The 13,437-nt window shown below is 38.4% G+C and overlaps 1 protein-coding gene across 2 annotated transcripts in view; it reads right to left on the reverse strand.

The window, feature by feature from the left end:
• Window positions 1-228: 228 nt before the first annotated feature.
• Window positions 229-13,437, reverse strand: part of GPCPD1 (glycerophosphocholine phosphodiesterase 1) — a 50,936-nt gene continuing 37,727 nt past the window's right edge. The window contains exons 16-21 of one of the 2 annotated variants that reach the window (XM_045445239.1): window positions 12,261-12,326; window positions 10,563-10,699; window positions 9,924-10,059; window positions 9,329-9,489; window positions 4,879-4,950; window positions 3,655-3,680 (exon numbers count right to left, since the gene is read on the reverse strand). In XM_045445239.1, the coding sequence (XP_045301195.1) occupies window positions 4,926-4,950; window positions 9,329-9,489; window positions 9,924-10,059; window positions 10,563-10,699; window positions 12,261-12,326 (525 nt within the window). In that variant the 3' untranslated portion in view covers window positions 3,655-3,680; window positions 4,879-4,925. Of the gene's footprint in view, window positions 3,681-4,878; window positions 4,951-9,328; window positions 9,490-9,923; window positions 10,060-10,562; window positions 10,700-12,260; window positions 12,327-13,437 lie in introns of both variants that reach the window. The other variant, XM_045445238.1, reaches the window with a different exon arrangement.

Genomic DNA, 13,437 nt, shown 5'->3' on the forward strand with positions numbered 1-13,437 from the left:
ACCTGTACCTCATCTTCCACTCAGTCTCATAATTGTCCTCACTTAGCATGAAGTAGAAAATTGGTTTACAATAACCCACCTGTGACCCCAAGCAACTGGGGCAGAGTACACATGCAAACACACATGCACACGCATGCACACGAGCACACACACTCCAGACAACATAGCCAAGCATGCCGTACAAAACCATATGTATACTGTGAAACAATCTGAGTTAGGAAACTAGGATCGTTGCCACCGCCATTTATTTGTCTAGTTCATGACTAAGTATGAACACTATAGTAGTGCTAGAAATGCAAAGAGGTCCCTGCCCTTAAGGGGCTTACAATCTTAGGGAAATAGAACAGGCACATAGAGAGACTGTAAGAAAGCACATGCTAACAAAACGCCACGAGAATTCAGAAGGCAGCATAGTTCAAGAACACGGGATTAGGAATCACAAAACCCAGTTCTAGTCCCAACCTGGTAAAAAAGTCAGTTCACTTCTCTGGGTTTACTGGCCCAGCTACAAAACGAAGCAGTGAGATTTAGAGGCTGCACGCATTTGTCTGCATCATAATTCCAATCAGAAGCTGAGCAAAGTTTTATGGAAGAGGCGGTACCTGAGCTGGACACTGAAGGAAGACGGAGAAGGCATTTCAGACAAGGAAAGGGGTACTGAGGTACTGAGGTAGGCCTAAGGGGGGGCGGGGGAGGGGCATTGGGAGGAGAGGAGACACAAGGAACAATGGCAGTGAGGTAATGAGCGGCTGTGGTAGCCCTGAGGCACTACCGACACAGGAATGAACTGTATTCCTCACATTCACATCCAGTCAGTTACAGTACAGAGTTCCAGAGAGTAGAAAACACCAGAGAACAATGGCGGCATTTTATCAAACATTGCAATTTCCAGAAAATATAAAACGATTTTAACATTATACCTCTATATTGAAAATTGACATCAACAAACTGTTCCCACTGTCAAAATGTAAACCAAAGTTTACATTCTTAGTAAACATAATTAAATCTCTTAATTCAAAAGGACATTTGATACAAATTATTATCCCAATAATTCCAACATTTTTCTATGTTCCATGCACTGTGGAAATAAAAAGCCAAGGTCCCTGCCCTTGAAGAGACTGCAGCCTGGTGAGACAAACCACCATGCCTACCTAGAATGCACAGCATGATCCAGGTATGGACATGGCTATGGAGTAAAAGATGGACTCATCCCTTCTGAACAAGTTTCAGCAAGGACTCAGAGGAGAGGCCGATGGCTCAAGGAGCAAGGAGTCTGGCAGGGCGAAAGTGTGTGTGGGGAGGAGAGGGCTTCCAGGCACAGGGTGCATGGCTACAGACAGGGAATAGAGTAGGAGCATGGCGTGGCCAGGGGAATGGTGGGCACAGTGGGTACAGTGTGGCCAGAGCACTGCACAGGGCAACGGCTAGTGGTATGGACGCCTGGACTTAGTCCTAGAAAAGTGGGGGAGCTACTGCTTGCTATGCTTTAATTTTCTACTAACCCTGGTTTATAAGGCCAGGAAGGGATGCAAAGGAAGTGAGCAGTGAGGCTCTGTGTCATGAGCAGTCCTTGGGAGCTCTTTGCAAATTACATTGTTCAGGAACACCCCCCCCCCCGCCCCTCCCACCTCTCCTTTCCCTTTACGATCTTGAGTCTTCAACATGGAGCTGCACTGCCATGGGACTGGAAAGGCACAGGGGAGGAGGGCAAGTGAACAGGACCGAAAACGCACACCTACAGCTAACCGAGTTACCATAAGGTAATGGTCACTGTACTGTACACAGGTCTGCAGACAAAATGAATTTTTTCAGGAGTTTTCTAAAACTGCCTAATTCACACCAAAGTCACACCAAAGTGTTGGAAAATCTTTCAGTGTGGGAAAAGTATATAGAACACTTGTAGATGAGTGCATTTCCTAAACTCTTTTCCATTAAATATCAGTGTTACAGCACAACACCATAACATAGGATTTCAAAGCCTATCTTCACACGATTAAGACTGAACCAAAACTGCATTGTTTGGCTTAAAAAATAAAAAGATACACCGTGTAATTCCAAGTCTTAGGTTCTCAGCTAGGATTCTCAGCTAGTCCTAAAATGTGTCAATGCATGACTAAATTGCCTAAGTGGAGAACATGCAGTAAAAGGTAGATGTAAGTAGGGCATTACTTTAGGGCAGGAGTCCAATGTCTCGTAGTAAGAGAACCAAGTCTATAAAAGTAATACCTTCCTGAAATTTTGTTTTAAAAGGAGGAAAATAAATCTGTGTATTTTATTCAACATTCATTCTTAAGTTACAGTTAATGCCAAAACAATCAGCTTCTAAGGAAAGAAACCTTAGTATAATCCTAAATACATGCATATACTTTTAGAAGGATCGTCTACATTTCCTAAATAAGTTACATGCCTGATATACATTAACCAATAAAAAATACCAATGTGAGAATTCAGGACATTTATTTTTCTGCATGGAGATTTAACTGCTGTACAACACACACACGCACACACAACAAACCCACAGAGCAACGGTGTGTAATAGGTAGTGAGAGACACTTAAAATAAGCATATTTAAAATGCCTACAAACAGGCTTTTTTTTTTTTTTTTTTTTTTTTTTTTTAGGCAACAAAATATTTTCAGTCCTTGACACCTTCTCACACTCACCTAGCACCACAGATGCAAGGACTTACAGTAAACATGTACAATCTCATGCTTAAAACCTAAAGCATGCATGGAATAGAATTTACACATTATGGCCTACTCTATTAAGTATGCACTACATACTTCTAATATTTTATACAATTAAATTACCCTGCAGCATTTTGAAACTTTAACATTTATGCAAAACAACTTTTGAAAGACTTATGAGACAAGTTTTCAAGGATCACCTCCAGGCTGTTTACACAGGCATTGGTTTGGTTAAGTGGGAGAATGGCAGCAGCCTCAAGGTTCATACTGAATGAAAATGGTGTGTGTGCATGTCAATCCATGTAAAAAATACATATATACATAGATGGCACAAAGATTTGTGCAGTTGGAATCACCAGTGCAAATGCATGCATTTGAGGTACTTATTTTTTCCATGGTCAGGTATAATTATGCATAGTCATGTTCCTCAAGTGCTAAATATTTCAGACCTGATCAAATGAAAGTTGTAAGAACTGTAAATATAACATATTTATATAGTTAATTTCCAAGCACTATGGTTTTAATGGACGTTTAACATTATATGTTTACATACTTAGTTTAAAATGTTTGCCAACCAATAAATTTTCTCATTGTAAAGAGACTGACTGGTAATTATACCTGGCCAAATGATTTAAATAGCATACTTGAAATTCTAGCAAGAATTGTAGTGAAATAGTAAAATACTTCATTATTGCTTCATTGGACTGAGAAACCTAGAAGGCATAGATAAACAATGCTCAGTGATGAAAAGTGAATCCCCACAACAGTGGTGCGTGCCCCAAAAGGGCCTCTGCCCAGTAAAAACTAAGCACTCCCCACGTTATCAATGCCGTTGGCATCCACATGGATATCAGGCTCCCCACACAAAGATGAGGGAACAAAGCGGCTAACAGTGGGACACAAACAGCTCTTAAGCTCTGGCAATTCTTGCTTCAGGCGTTCCAACTGCTCCACTTGGAATATATTTGGCTGTTCAGGCATCCAATCATATATCCTATGATGAAACAAACAACACATAAAATAGTGTAATCTCATGGTTCCCTTAAGACCTGACTTAACCTTTTCAGGAGAATTTGATTACAGAATGCCTGGAACATTCAAGTACAGGAGCACACCCTCCCCCAACTTTTTACAAGATGGAAGTTATCAGCTCTGTTTAAAAATACTTCTCCATCTTTCTAATAATGCGGAATAACAGCATTTCTTTTTGGGCCCGTGATGAAAAAGCCTGATTATAAAGCAACTGAAACAGAAAATGAAATAAATCTGTAGTTTACTGAGTGACTGATTCTTCAGGTATCTTCTCTCCAAGCGAATCAATCGACAAGGCCTTATTTTATGACGGGAAGCTAGAAAGAGGCAGAGCTGGAATCCATACCCAGTTGTGACTTCAAAGCACTGAAGATGTGCACTGAGAACTGTCCTGAAGTTGTGTGGCACAGGCACACGCACTCACAGTTGAGAGCCCAGAAAAAGCCCATGTGACAATGCCAGCACTGCACTGCCCATCAGCAGAGAGAGGACAGCCTCTCAGGCCTAAACGTGAGGGCCGGGCAGCTCACGTGAGGTGCGATGACAGAGGTCGCTGTGGTATCAGAGCAGGAAACAATTTCCAAGAAAATGAGAAGTGACCTCTGGGTCAAGACAGAAGACTGAACTGAAGCATCTACGTTTACTTTCCCTGTATATCCCATTAAAAAGAAAATGAAGGGATTAAAAAAGAATCCATGCATACAGGGAAAAACAGAAACAAAGAGACACAGTAACACAGTTTTGGGAGCTGGGAAACAGATGCGTAAGTAATAACAAAGTATTTCAGTTAGCTGAGCGGAAAACGCCAAATCACCAAATCACAAGCCAGTAGTGGAAACCATGAGAAGGCAGAGTTAAAAGCAGCACCCGTTTCCCCCTAGAACTAGGGGGAGGGGAGACTAAAACAGGGCAGATGAGGTGAGGCCTGAGCAGCAGTGAGCATCTCCCTTCCTCCTAACTTCCTGCCATGGAGGCTGCCCCACACCCCTGAGGTTGGTATTTCAAGAATTTAACAGGAAATGTCTTGGAATGGAGGACAAGACAACCAGGTAAGTGTTTGGGCATTTTACAAAAGCCACCAGCACCAGGAGACAGTCCACACATATCACACATGCAAAATTCAGAGACATGCCTTCCCTTCCCCAGATCTTGTCCCTTACCTGATTCCCAAGAACCCTGGGAGCCAGATCTGGATCCTCTAGGTAGTTTATATAGATTCTTCTGTGAGGAATCTGGTCAGTCAAAAAGTAAAGTTCTGAATCTACTGACATCAGAAGTATGACCAAACAGGCCACTTACATCGTCCCACAGTGAAATCCAAGTGAACACGCCCCATGCACACAGAGCCTCCAACAAGCTTTTTAGATCCCTATTTCTTATCACGAGAAGCAGTCAAGGGTTTCTAAGCAACTTGAGGAAAGCTCTAACATGTAAGATAGTGAGCCAAAGAGAAGAAAATTCCAAACACACACACACACAAGTCCTTGATGCCTTCCTAGAAATAGTTCATTAAGCCAAAACAGAATGTTATATATAGAGAAAAAAAAGCGCATTCAGAGAATAAAGACAGTTCTTAGAAATTAAAGACACAAAAAAGTCAAGAGAACGGGTGGATGATAATAAGGTTGGCAAAATCTTTCAAAGTGGAGCAAAAAGACAAAGATAGAAAATAGAAGAAAAAATAAGAATTAGAAGCCTGGTCCAAGAGTGTGTCATATGTAAACTAAAGGATTGTTTTATAAAGGGGGGGAAAAAAAACCCCAGAAAAACGGGAGAGACAAAAATCAAAGAATAATTTACAAAATTTTCAGCATCTTCAAGGACACGCATCAACAGATTAAATGGGCTGCCATGTGCCCACCACAAGGGATGAAACCAGACCCACAACAAGACCCATCTCTATGAAATTTTACCACACTGGTGACAAAAAGAAGACTCTCCAAGCTTCCAGACAGGAAACAAAGAAACCACTCGTGCAGAAACAAGATTCAACATGGTTTCACACTCCTCAACAGTAACACTGAAAACTGTGAAGCTGACAGAGAAATACTTTTAAAATTCTGAAAGAAAATGGTTTCTAACATGAAAATTTATGCCCAGCCACAATACTTCCAAGCATGCAAGACCACACATTTACTTTCCATGTCTTCCTTTCTTAAGAAGTTACTGAAGGGTGTGTTCCATAAAAATAACCATAAAGCAAAAAATATCTGGACCACAGGAAATGGAAGCTCAGACACAGGAAGGGTCAGGGGGCAGTCTTCACTCAGGATGATAGGAAGCAAAAGCAAAAGTTTTGCAAAAGCAAAAACTTGGCAATTACCTAAATGTTCTCAAGTAGAACAGTGGTAGAGACATAGCCATGAATATTACAGTCACGAAGATGAATAAATTATAATTACATACAATAAATAGACTTTAAGAACATTATAACAAGTGGGAAAAAAGTACAAATAAAGTCTAAAGCCATGAGAAACTAAATGATACTATTTAGTGATCGAAATAAGAATTTAAAATTTAAAAAAAAAAAAAAATTTTTTTTTTCAACGTTTATTTATTTTTGGGACAGAGAGAGACAGAGCATGAACGGGGGAGGGGCAGAGAGAGAGGGAGACACAGAATCGGAAACAGGCTCCAGGCTCTGAGCCATCAGCCCAGAGCCTGACGTGGGGCTCGAACTCATGGGCCGCGAGATCGTGACCTGGCTGAAGTCGGACGCTTAACCGACTGCGCCACCCAGGCGCCCCAAGAATTTAAAATTTTTAAAAAGAGAATAATAATTTGATAAAGTTGTATCTGAGAGAGGAGATAAGGAAATTGAATTAGGGAGAGGCAAATGGCAGACTTCAAATCTAATGCTAATATTCTTTAACATGCGTGTCTGTTACTGAATTTATATTTTAATTTTTTAACCATTTGAGCAGGTACAGGAATTATTTTATAAAAATAGGAACATTGCCTAATTACTCTATTTGGCAAGTATTTGCCCCATACCAAAATGAGAAACAACCAGTTGAGAAAGGTAAATTAAAGGTCATCTTATCACAAATGCAAAAACTTCAAATATCACCAAATCGAACACAGCTCTTTATATGCCATAACGTACTGCAAAAACATGATTAATGTAAAATCTACGGTGTGTTAATACCTTTGTAAAAGGAGACTAAATCGATTTTTGACCCACTAAAACACCTCGTCTTATCAATAATTCTCCCCAATGTAAAATAAATCAAAGGCTCCCAAATCACTAATCGTTCAAAAACTTCTCCACAATGTCTAAATTTGATGATTAAAAAAAAAAAATAGTAACATAAGCGCATTACATACCAGAAAAAAATAGCTTAAAAAACATCAGGGCACAGGAACTCAGCTAAAAACAATGAAAGGGATAACAGGCACAGGGGACTGCTGGTTTTCACTGTAAATCTTGTATACACATACAAAACACACATACATACTTATATATGTAGTTCTCAGATTAAAATGTTAAAAAAAAAAAAAAAGTTCAAGGGTAAACACCAACTCTAACAGATCCTAGCAGGAGCCCCACCCTGAGCTATCTCCTCAATGTCTTCAACATAGTCCTGCCCTGAGTCATGCTATTGCTTCTGCCTGAAACTCAAATCCTGTCAAAGCAAACTTAGCCACTCTCAAAAACCAACTCAACACTTCCTCTTTGAAAGCATTCTTATTGGGGCACCTGGGTGGCTCAGTCGGTTAAGCATCTTGATTTCAGCTCAGGTGGTGATCTCACAGTTCATGAGTTTGAGCCCCAACACAGAGTCTGTTTTGGATTCTCTCACGCTCTCAAAATATATGAATAAACTTTAAAAAAGGTACTCTTATTGATCCTTAGCCAGGAAGAACTCTCTTTCTTGGGGGCTTTTTATCACAAAGTATATTCCTGTTCTCCATCACATGTCACAATTTGGCTCTAAGTAAGGCCCTTCAGATGAAGGGAAGTTATTATACACGGTATGTCTCACAATACATTTCCTTGCCTGAAAATATTTGCAATCATCCCTTCCTTCTCCTCAAAGAAAGAAATATTCTCCAAAATTTTGCTAAAGCCAGCACTTCTTTCAAATGATTAATGTAAACATTTTATCTTCCTTTAATTAGTTGGAAATGTCTCATATAAGTGATGTAAAATTTTTATCTTCATTCAACTAGTTGGAAAGGTCTATTATAAGTGATACAACTATACAGGACAAACAGTAAAGTGAACTAAAATCAAGGAAAGTATTTTTTTTTAACGTTTATTTATTTTTGAGAAACAGCATGAGCAGGGGAGTGGCAGAGAGAGAGAGAGGGAGATACAGAATCTGAAGCCGGCTCCAGGCTCTGAGCTGTCAGCACAGAGCCCAACGTGGGGCTGGTGATCATGACCTGAGCTGAAGTCGGACACTTAATCGACCGAGCCATCCAGGCGCGCCAAGGAAAGTATTTTTTAAAACAAGCCTGGTAAGAATTTCATCACTTACTCTTTGTACGATGTTGCTCAAGTATTAGTAAGATTGCCCACCCCTCAGTGGACTAAATGACATCCCTCCTAACCCATAATTTCTTTATATGAAGCAATCTTTTCATCTATCAGATTGGTGGCTCTCAAACTTACATCAGAAACACCGAGGGAGCTTAAAAAAAAAAAAAGAAAAAAAAAGTTCAACAAATATTTGAACCCCTACTGTGTATCACACATTATTCTAATTTTTAGAGATAGAACAGTGAACAAAACAGGCAAAGAGCCTGTCCTCACGGAGCTTGTTTATGTGGGCGTGTTGGGGTGGGGGAGGGGGGAAAAGAGATGGAATCCGCTCACACGGGGTCTTGGAAGGGCCTGTGATTTTACTCTAGGTGACACAGAAAACTGTGCAAGTTATAAGCAGTAATAGGATCTGACTTTAATCAGAACAGGCTCCCTCTGGCTGCTGTGCTAAGAACAGATAGCAGGGAGGCATGAGTAAAGGCAGTGGCCAGTGAGCAGACAACTTCAATAATCCACGTGAGAAATGAGGTGTCCTTCTCAGTGGAGACTGACTATAGCAAGTGTGGCGAATGGATACATTCAGGGTAGATTTTGAAGACAGAATCAACAAGATTCTGTCTGACTGGTTTTGGGGTATGAGTTTAAGTACAGTCACGAAAGACTCCAACGATTTGGCCTGAGAAACTGGAAAGACAGAGCTGTCATACTGAAATCAGGAAGTCTACAGAAAGAACAGGTGTTGCTAGCTGGATACAAAAGTTTAAGCAGTTAGGGGAAACGTCTGAGATGTAAAGGTTGGAGACATAAAACTTAAGAATAAAGGTATGAAAAGCCACAGAACTGGATGAGACTCCCAAGAAAGTTGGTAGAGAGAGAGAAGCATTTGGGGGAGAGAGCCCCCCAGCCAAGACAAGAGTACATCTGGTATGGAGCCCAGTGATCTGAATGTTTAACAAGCTTCCCAAGTGGTTGTGCTATACTCCAAAGTTTGAAAAACTCTACAAATAAATGTTAAACCTCAGGCTGAACTACAGAATTTTAACTAAGTTTAATATTATTTTTAATTTTATAACTATTTTTTTCCTAACAATACACGAAAACTTTTCATGAAAGACAAATACCTATCATAAATTAGACCATTAACTCCAAGCTCCTTCAATTTCTTTCTGTTTTCGGGATCATTGGTATCATCACCCCAGCAGAATATGACTAGTCCCTTAGCTTTTGCCTCTTGAATATAGGATGGGTTTCTGAGCAGGTCTTCAGTATGTGCATTTATTCCCTAAAAGAAGAAAAATAATTTACTCATGAGAAAGTAACTTATTAACTGCAAATACTAATTGGTCATACTCTACATCAGTGTTCTCCAAAGTAGAATGCACAGGGAAAAAACTGTTAGGACTTTTTCTTACAATTACAATTTATTTATCAAAGAAGTCTACAGTCTAGCCATTTTAGATGATTCATAAAATCCACTCAGAAAACTAAACTACAAGAACTTACTTAACCTAGGCCTGGAAGAAAATACTTTAATGTTCATTTAACTGCTTTTTATTTTGAGATCTAATATCCTCATTTTTAAGTAGAGCTATCAGCTTGCTACACATGGGTCAAAACTAACCAATCAGATGTGTAAAATAACACAAAAACTTATTCACTACTGCTCTAAGACATTTCTTAAAAAATTAAAATCTAAAAAATTCAAATGTAACTTACCAGTAGGTTTTCAAACTGTGCAAAGCTCATTGCAATGGGGGTTGTCCTAGATCTGAGGTCCATGAGTTCAGGGTAAATATCTGATTTTCCTTGAGTCAAAAATAATATGGGGTATTTGTTCTGCTTTTGCCGAACCCTAAAGAAGACAATAAGAAAGTACTTTTCATCAGGGAGATAATTCTTATGTATCATTTTAGAATTTTAGGAAACTGTGACTATATAAAGAAACCGCCCCTGCCCCCCACCAAAAGAGCATAATCCCATTACTGAGCTATAATCACCATTAACATGTATTGCATCTTTCAATCAATAAAAGAAAACTTTTTAATTATTCTATAAAAAAGCTAAAATATTTTCAGAAATGGCCAACAAGAAAGCCCTCGAGGGTTTATACTTGGTAAGGAGGATGTTACCTGCCTATAAAATGAACACAGAGTGTGAGGTACTAGGACCCTGTGGGTGTGAGGTTTGCTGGAGTAGAGGGAAGTTCTGAAGAGGTGTGAGAATATATAGAACCTAACTGAGAGGACAAGTCAAGGGTGAAGTCTGGGCAACTTCCCCACCTCCAATCACAACCTCTGTCCCTAAATCCCAGCTACGGTTTAAGAGTCTAGGTGAAAAAAATTTAATATTACTCACATAGTGCAAATATCTGCATCGAATGAAGAAAACACTATTCTCCTCTTCCCAGAATTTTCTAAGACAGTTTTTAAAATTATGTCCAAAAACAGATTCATGTCAAAATACGTTGATAAGTTACCATCCCACATTCCATCCTATATGGAAAAAATAAACAGAAAAACAAAGGCCATTAAATATCCTAGGATCACAGTGCCAAAAAAAAAAAAAAAAAAAAAAATCAATCAATCAATCAATCAATCAATCAATCCTGGGAACATCTAACCCAACTCTTATTTTACATGAGGAAAGCTAAGGCTTGAAAAGATTGAGTGATTTGCCCAAGACCACACAGCTGCTTAGTGATGGTGCAGCTGTCATATTTCAGGTAGAGACACTTATATGCAAAGTGATTATATCATCAATAAACTTTTGCTTTAATAAGTTTAACAGAATAAAAACCAGAACTCTGGAAATCTGCACCTTAATAACTTTAAAATATTTTTATATAATCTTCATGAACTGTAAGACAAAAGGACTCTACTTCACTTGCTAACTCATTACAAAAAGTCCAGGTAATTATGAATTACTAGTTAAAAATCTCATTCTTTGGCTCTCAGGCATATCAAGTACCCTCAACACGTAATAAAAATAGTCTCTAAATATAGCTAAGATACCCAGAGTCCTGTTGATATTCAAATATTAGGCATTTTATATATTAGTCATTAAAATAACCCTAAGATGGGTGATGGGTATTGAGGAGGGCACCTTTTGGGATGAGCACTGGGTGTTGTATGGAAACCAATTTGACAATAAATTTCATATATTGAAAAAAAAAAATGATAATAAAATAAAATAACCCTAAGAGCTCAGAAAACTAAAAATCACTTATTAAGAAAAATCACTATGTTAACCAGGACCAGCTTATCATAAACAGCTACTTAGAAGGCATGATTTGAGGGCAGTTGTAGATTATTCTGATCAAAACAAATTCTAGGATATTGCTCTGATTGCCCAATCATACCTGAATTAACCGCTTTCAGTGCCCTGCCCACCCCAACAACCCTCTTACCATACATCCCAACCATTTACACACATCTCCATCTGATATATTCAATAGTGAATTATTTTCCTCAACTATACTATTCCAAGAAGGCAAGTTTTATTCTGTTTTGCTCAGTACTTGAACCCAGCACCAACAAAATGCTCACCCATAGCAGCTTTTCAATATATAACTGTTGAACAACAGCAAAAAGTCTAAATCTGTGACTGATCTAAAACACACCTGCAGAAAATTTCTTTTCTTGATTAACTATTACTAGCTACTACTGCCACTTAACAGAAAACTGCTTAGGAAATTACTGAAAATATATGTTTAAATGGAGGATAAGAAAACAAAAACTCATCAGTTATATAAAGTTCTTAGTTTCCACTGTTCATTTTATAAGTATGTCCAGAAACCACCATATTAATATCCACATGAGACATGTTTAAACTGAAATTTATACTACAATACATTCATCACTCCTTTCAAGTACTCACATATAAGGATAAAGTATGCTTTTATTAAAAAGGTCCAACAAGCACTCTGCTTGCTGAAAGAAGCCAGAGTAAGATTTCAGTCTTACCTTTCCACTAAAACAAGGAGAGAGGAACAAATGCATTTGAAGAAATGGGGAGAAAGAGGAAGAAGAATGTGTTACGTCAAGGATTACTTACCCTTTGTTGGCAGATCCATTTTATTTCTATGTTAAACCCTACATCTTCTGGCAAAGACTCTAAAACCTAGAGTTTTGTTTGTTGGAGGTGAATTTTGTTTTGTTTTTGGTGAGATGAATGGTAGAATAAGAGAAGAAAAAAAGGAAAACAGAATTACTACAAAAAGCAACCGATAGTAAAACGTATCACTAAGTAAGGATAAAATGTTTTGTGCCTTCGGCATAAACCACTATCTTTTCCCATTCCCCGAATTACAACATGGTTGGTGATTAAGTTAAACAAGAGATTAAGCAGCAAAAGCAGTGGTCTATGGCAAGATCTGGGAGGGCAGATACACTACCACTACAAAAGACACATCCTTAACCTAAAGTCCTTTTGCCATCAGGGATCTTGGGTCTGCCCTAACCAGCTGCATGACAAGTACCTTAAACAGTTTGTAAACAATTTCATGTGTGGTTGTTCGACCTTCTTCTCTGGTATCTTTAGCCTTATTTTATTTAATGTACCTATCACATTGTTACCGAGCTAATACAAAATTAGAAAAATAAGGAAAATACTGTATATTCGTGTTAAGACTCCTAAACATCAAAGTTTCTCCTTTAAATTAGGATTGTATTTATTAGCTTTTTTCGGTTTTGAAACATCTATGATTAAATTACAGCGATGGTGACAGAGTGAATAAATGTGTGTTTAATTTATCTGGTTAAATAAATGTTAAACTGTTAATACACAATTTTTTAATAATTGTATTTAATCACAAGTCTAGGAATCATGTGATTGCTCAGAACCAAATGATTTCAGAATTCTGAACTAGAAGAAATGATGTAACTTAACTGGGCTTCATAAATAACTGAAAAATTACTCCAATCAGGTTTTAAACACACTACAACAATGTCCACTTTAGGAGCTCTCTGGTAGCTTCCTCTGTAGGGTGAATAATCATGATAAACTGAAATGATATATTGTTGCCTAAGATATATCTACTGTACCTGACATCACCAGAAAAAGACAATGGAGAAAAGCAGAAGTTAGGAAATGGAGCCAGTGGGAAAAAAAGCAGACCCAGCATGACCAAGGAGTGCCTGGCATCCATATAGGCTTGCCTGATAATATTAAAGGGATTCCGTATGAATTGTGTCTAGTTTTTAAATCCTCATGCTAGTATCTGTTATGTTTT

The sequence above is a fragment of the Leopardus geoffroyi genome, chromosome A3 (genome assembly GCF_018350155.1).
Source record: "Leopardus geoffroyi isolate Oge1 chromosome A3, O.geoffroyi_Oge1_pat1.0, whole genome shotgun sequence".
NCBI classification, from domain to species: Eukaryota; Metazoa; Chordata; class Mammalia; order Carnivora; family Felidae; genus Leopardus; species Leopardus geoffroyi.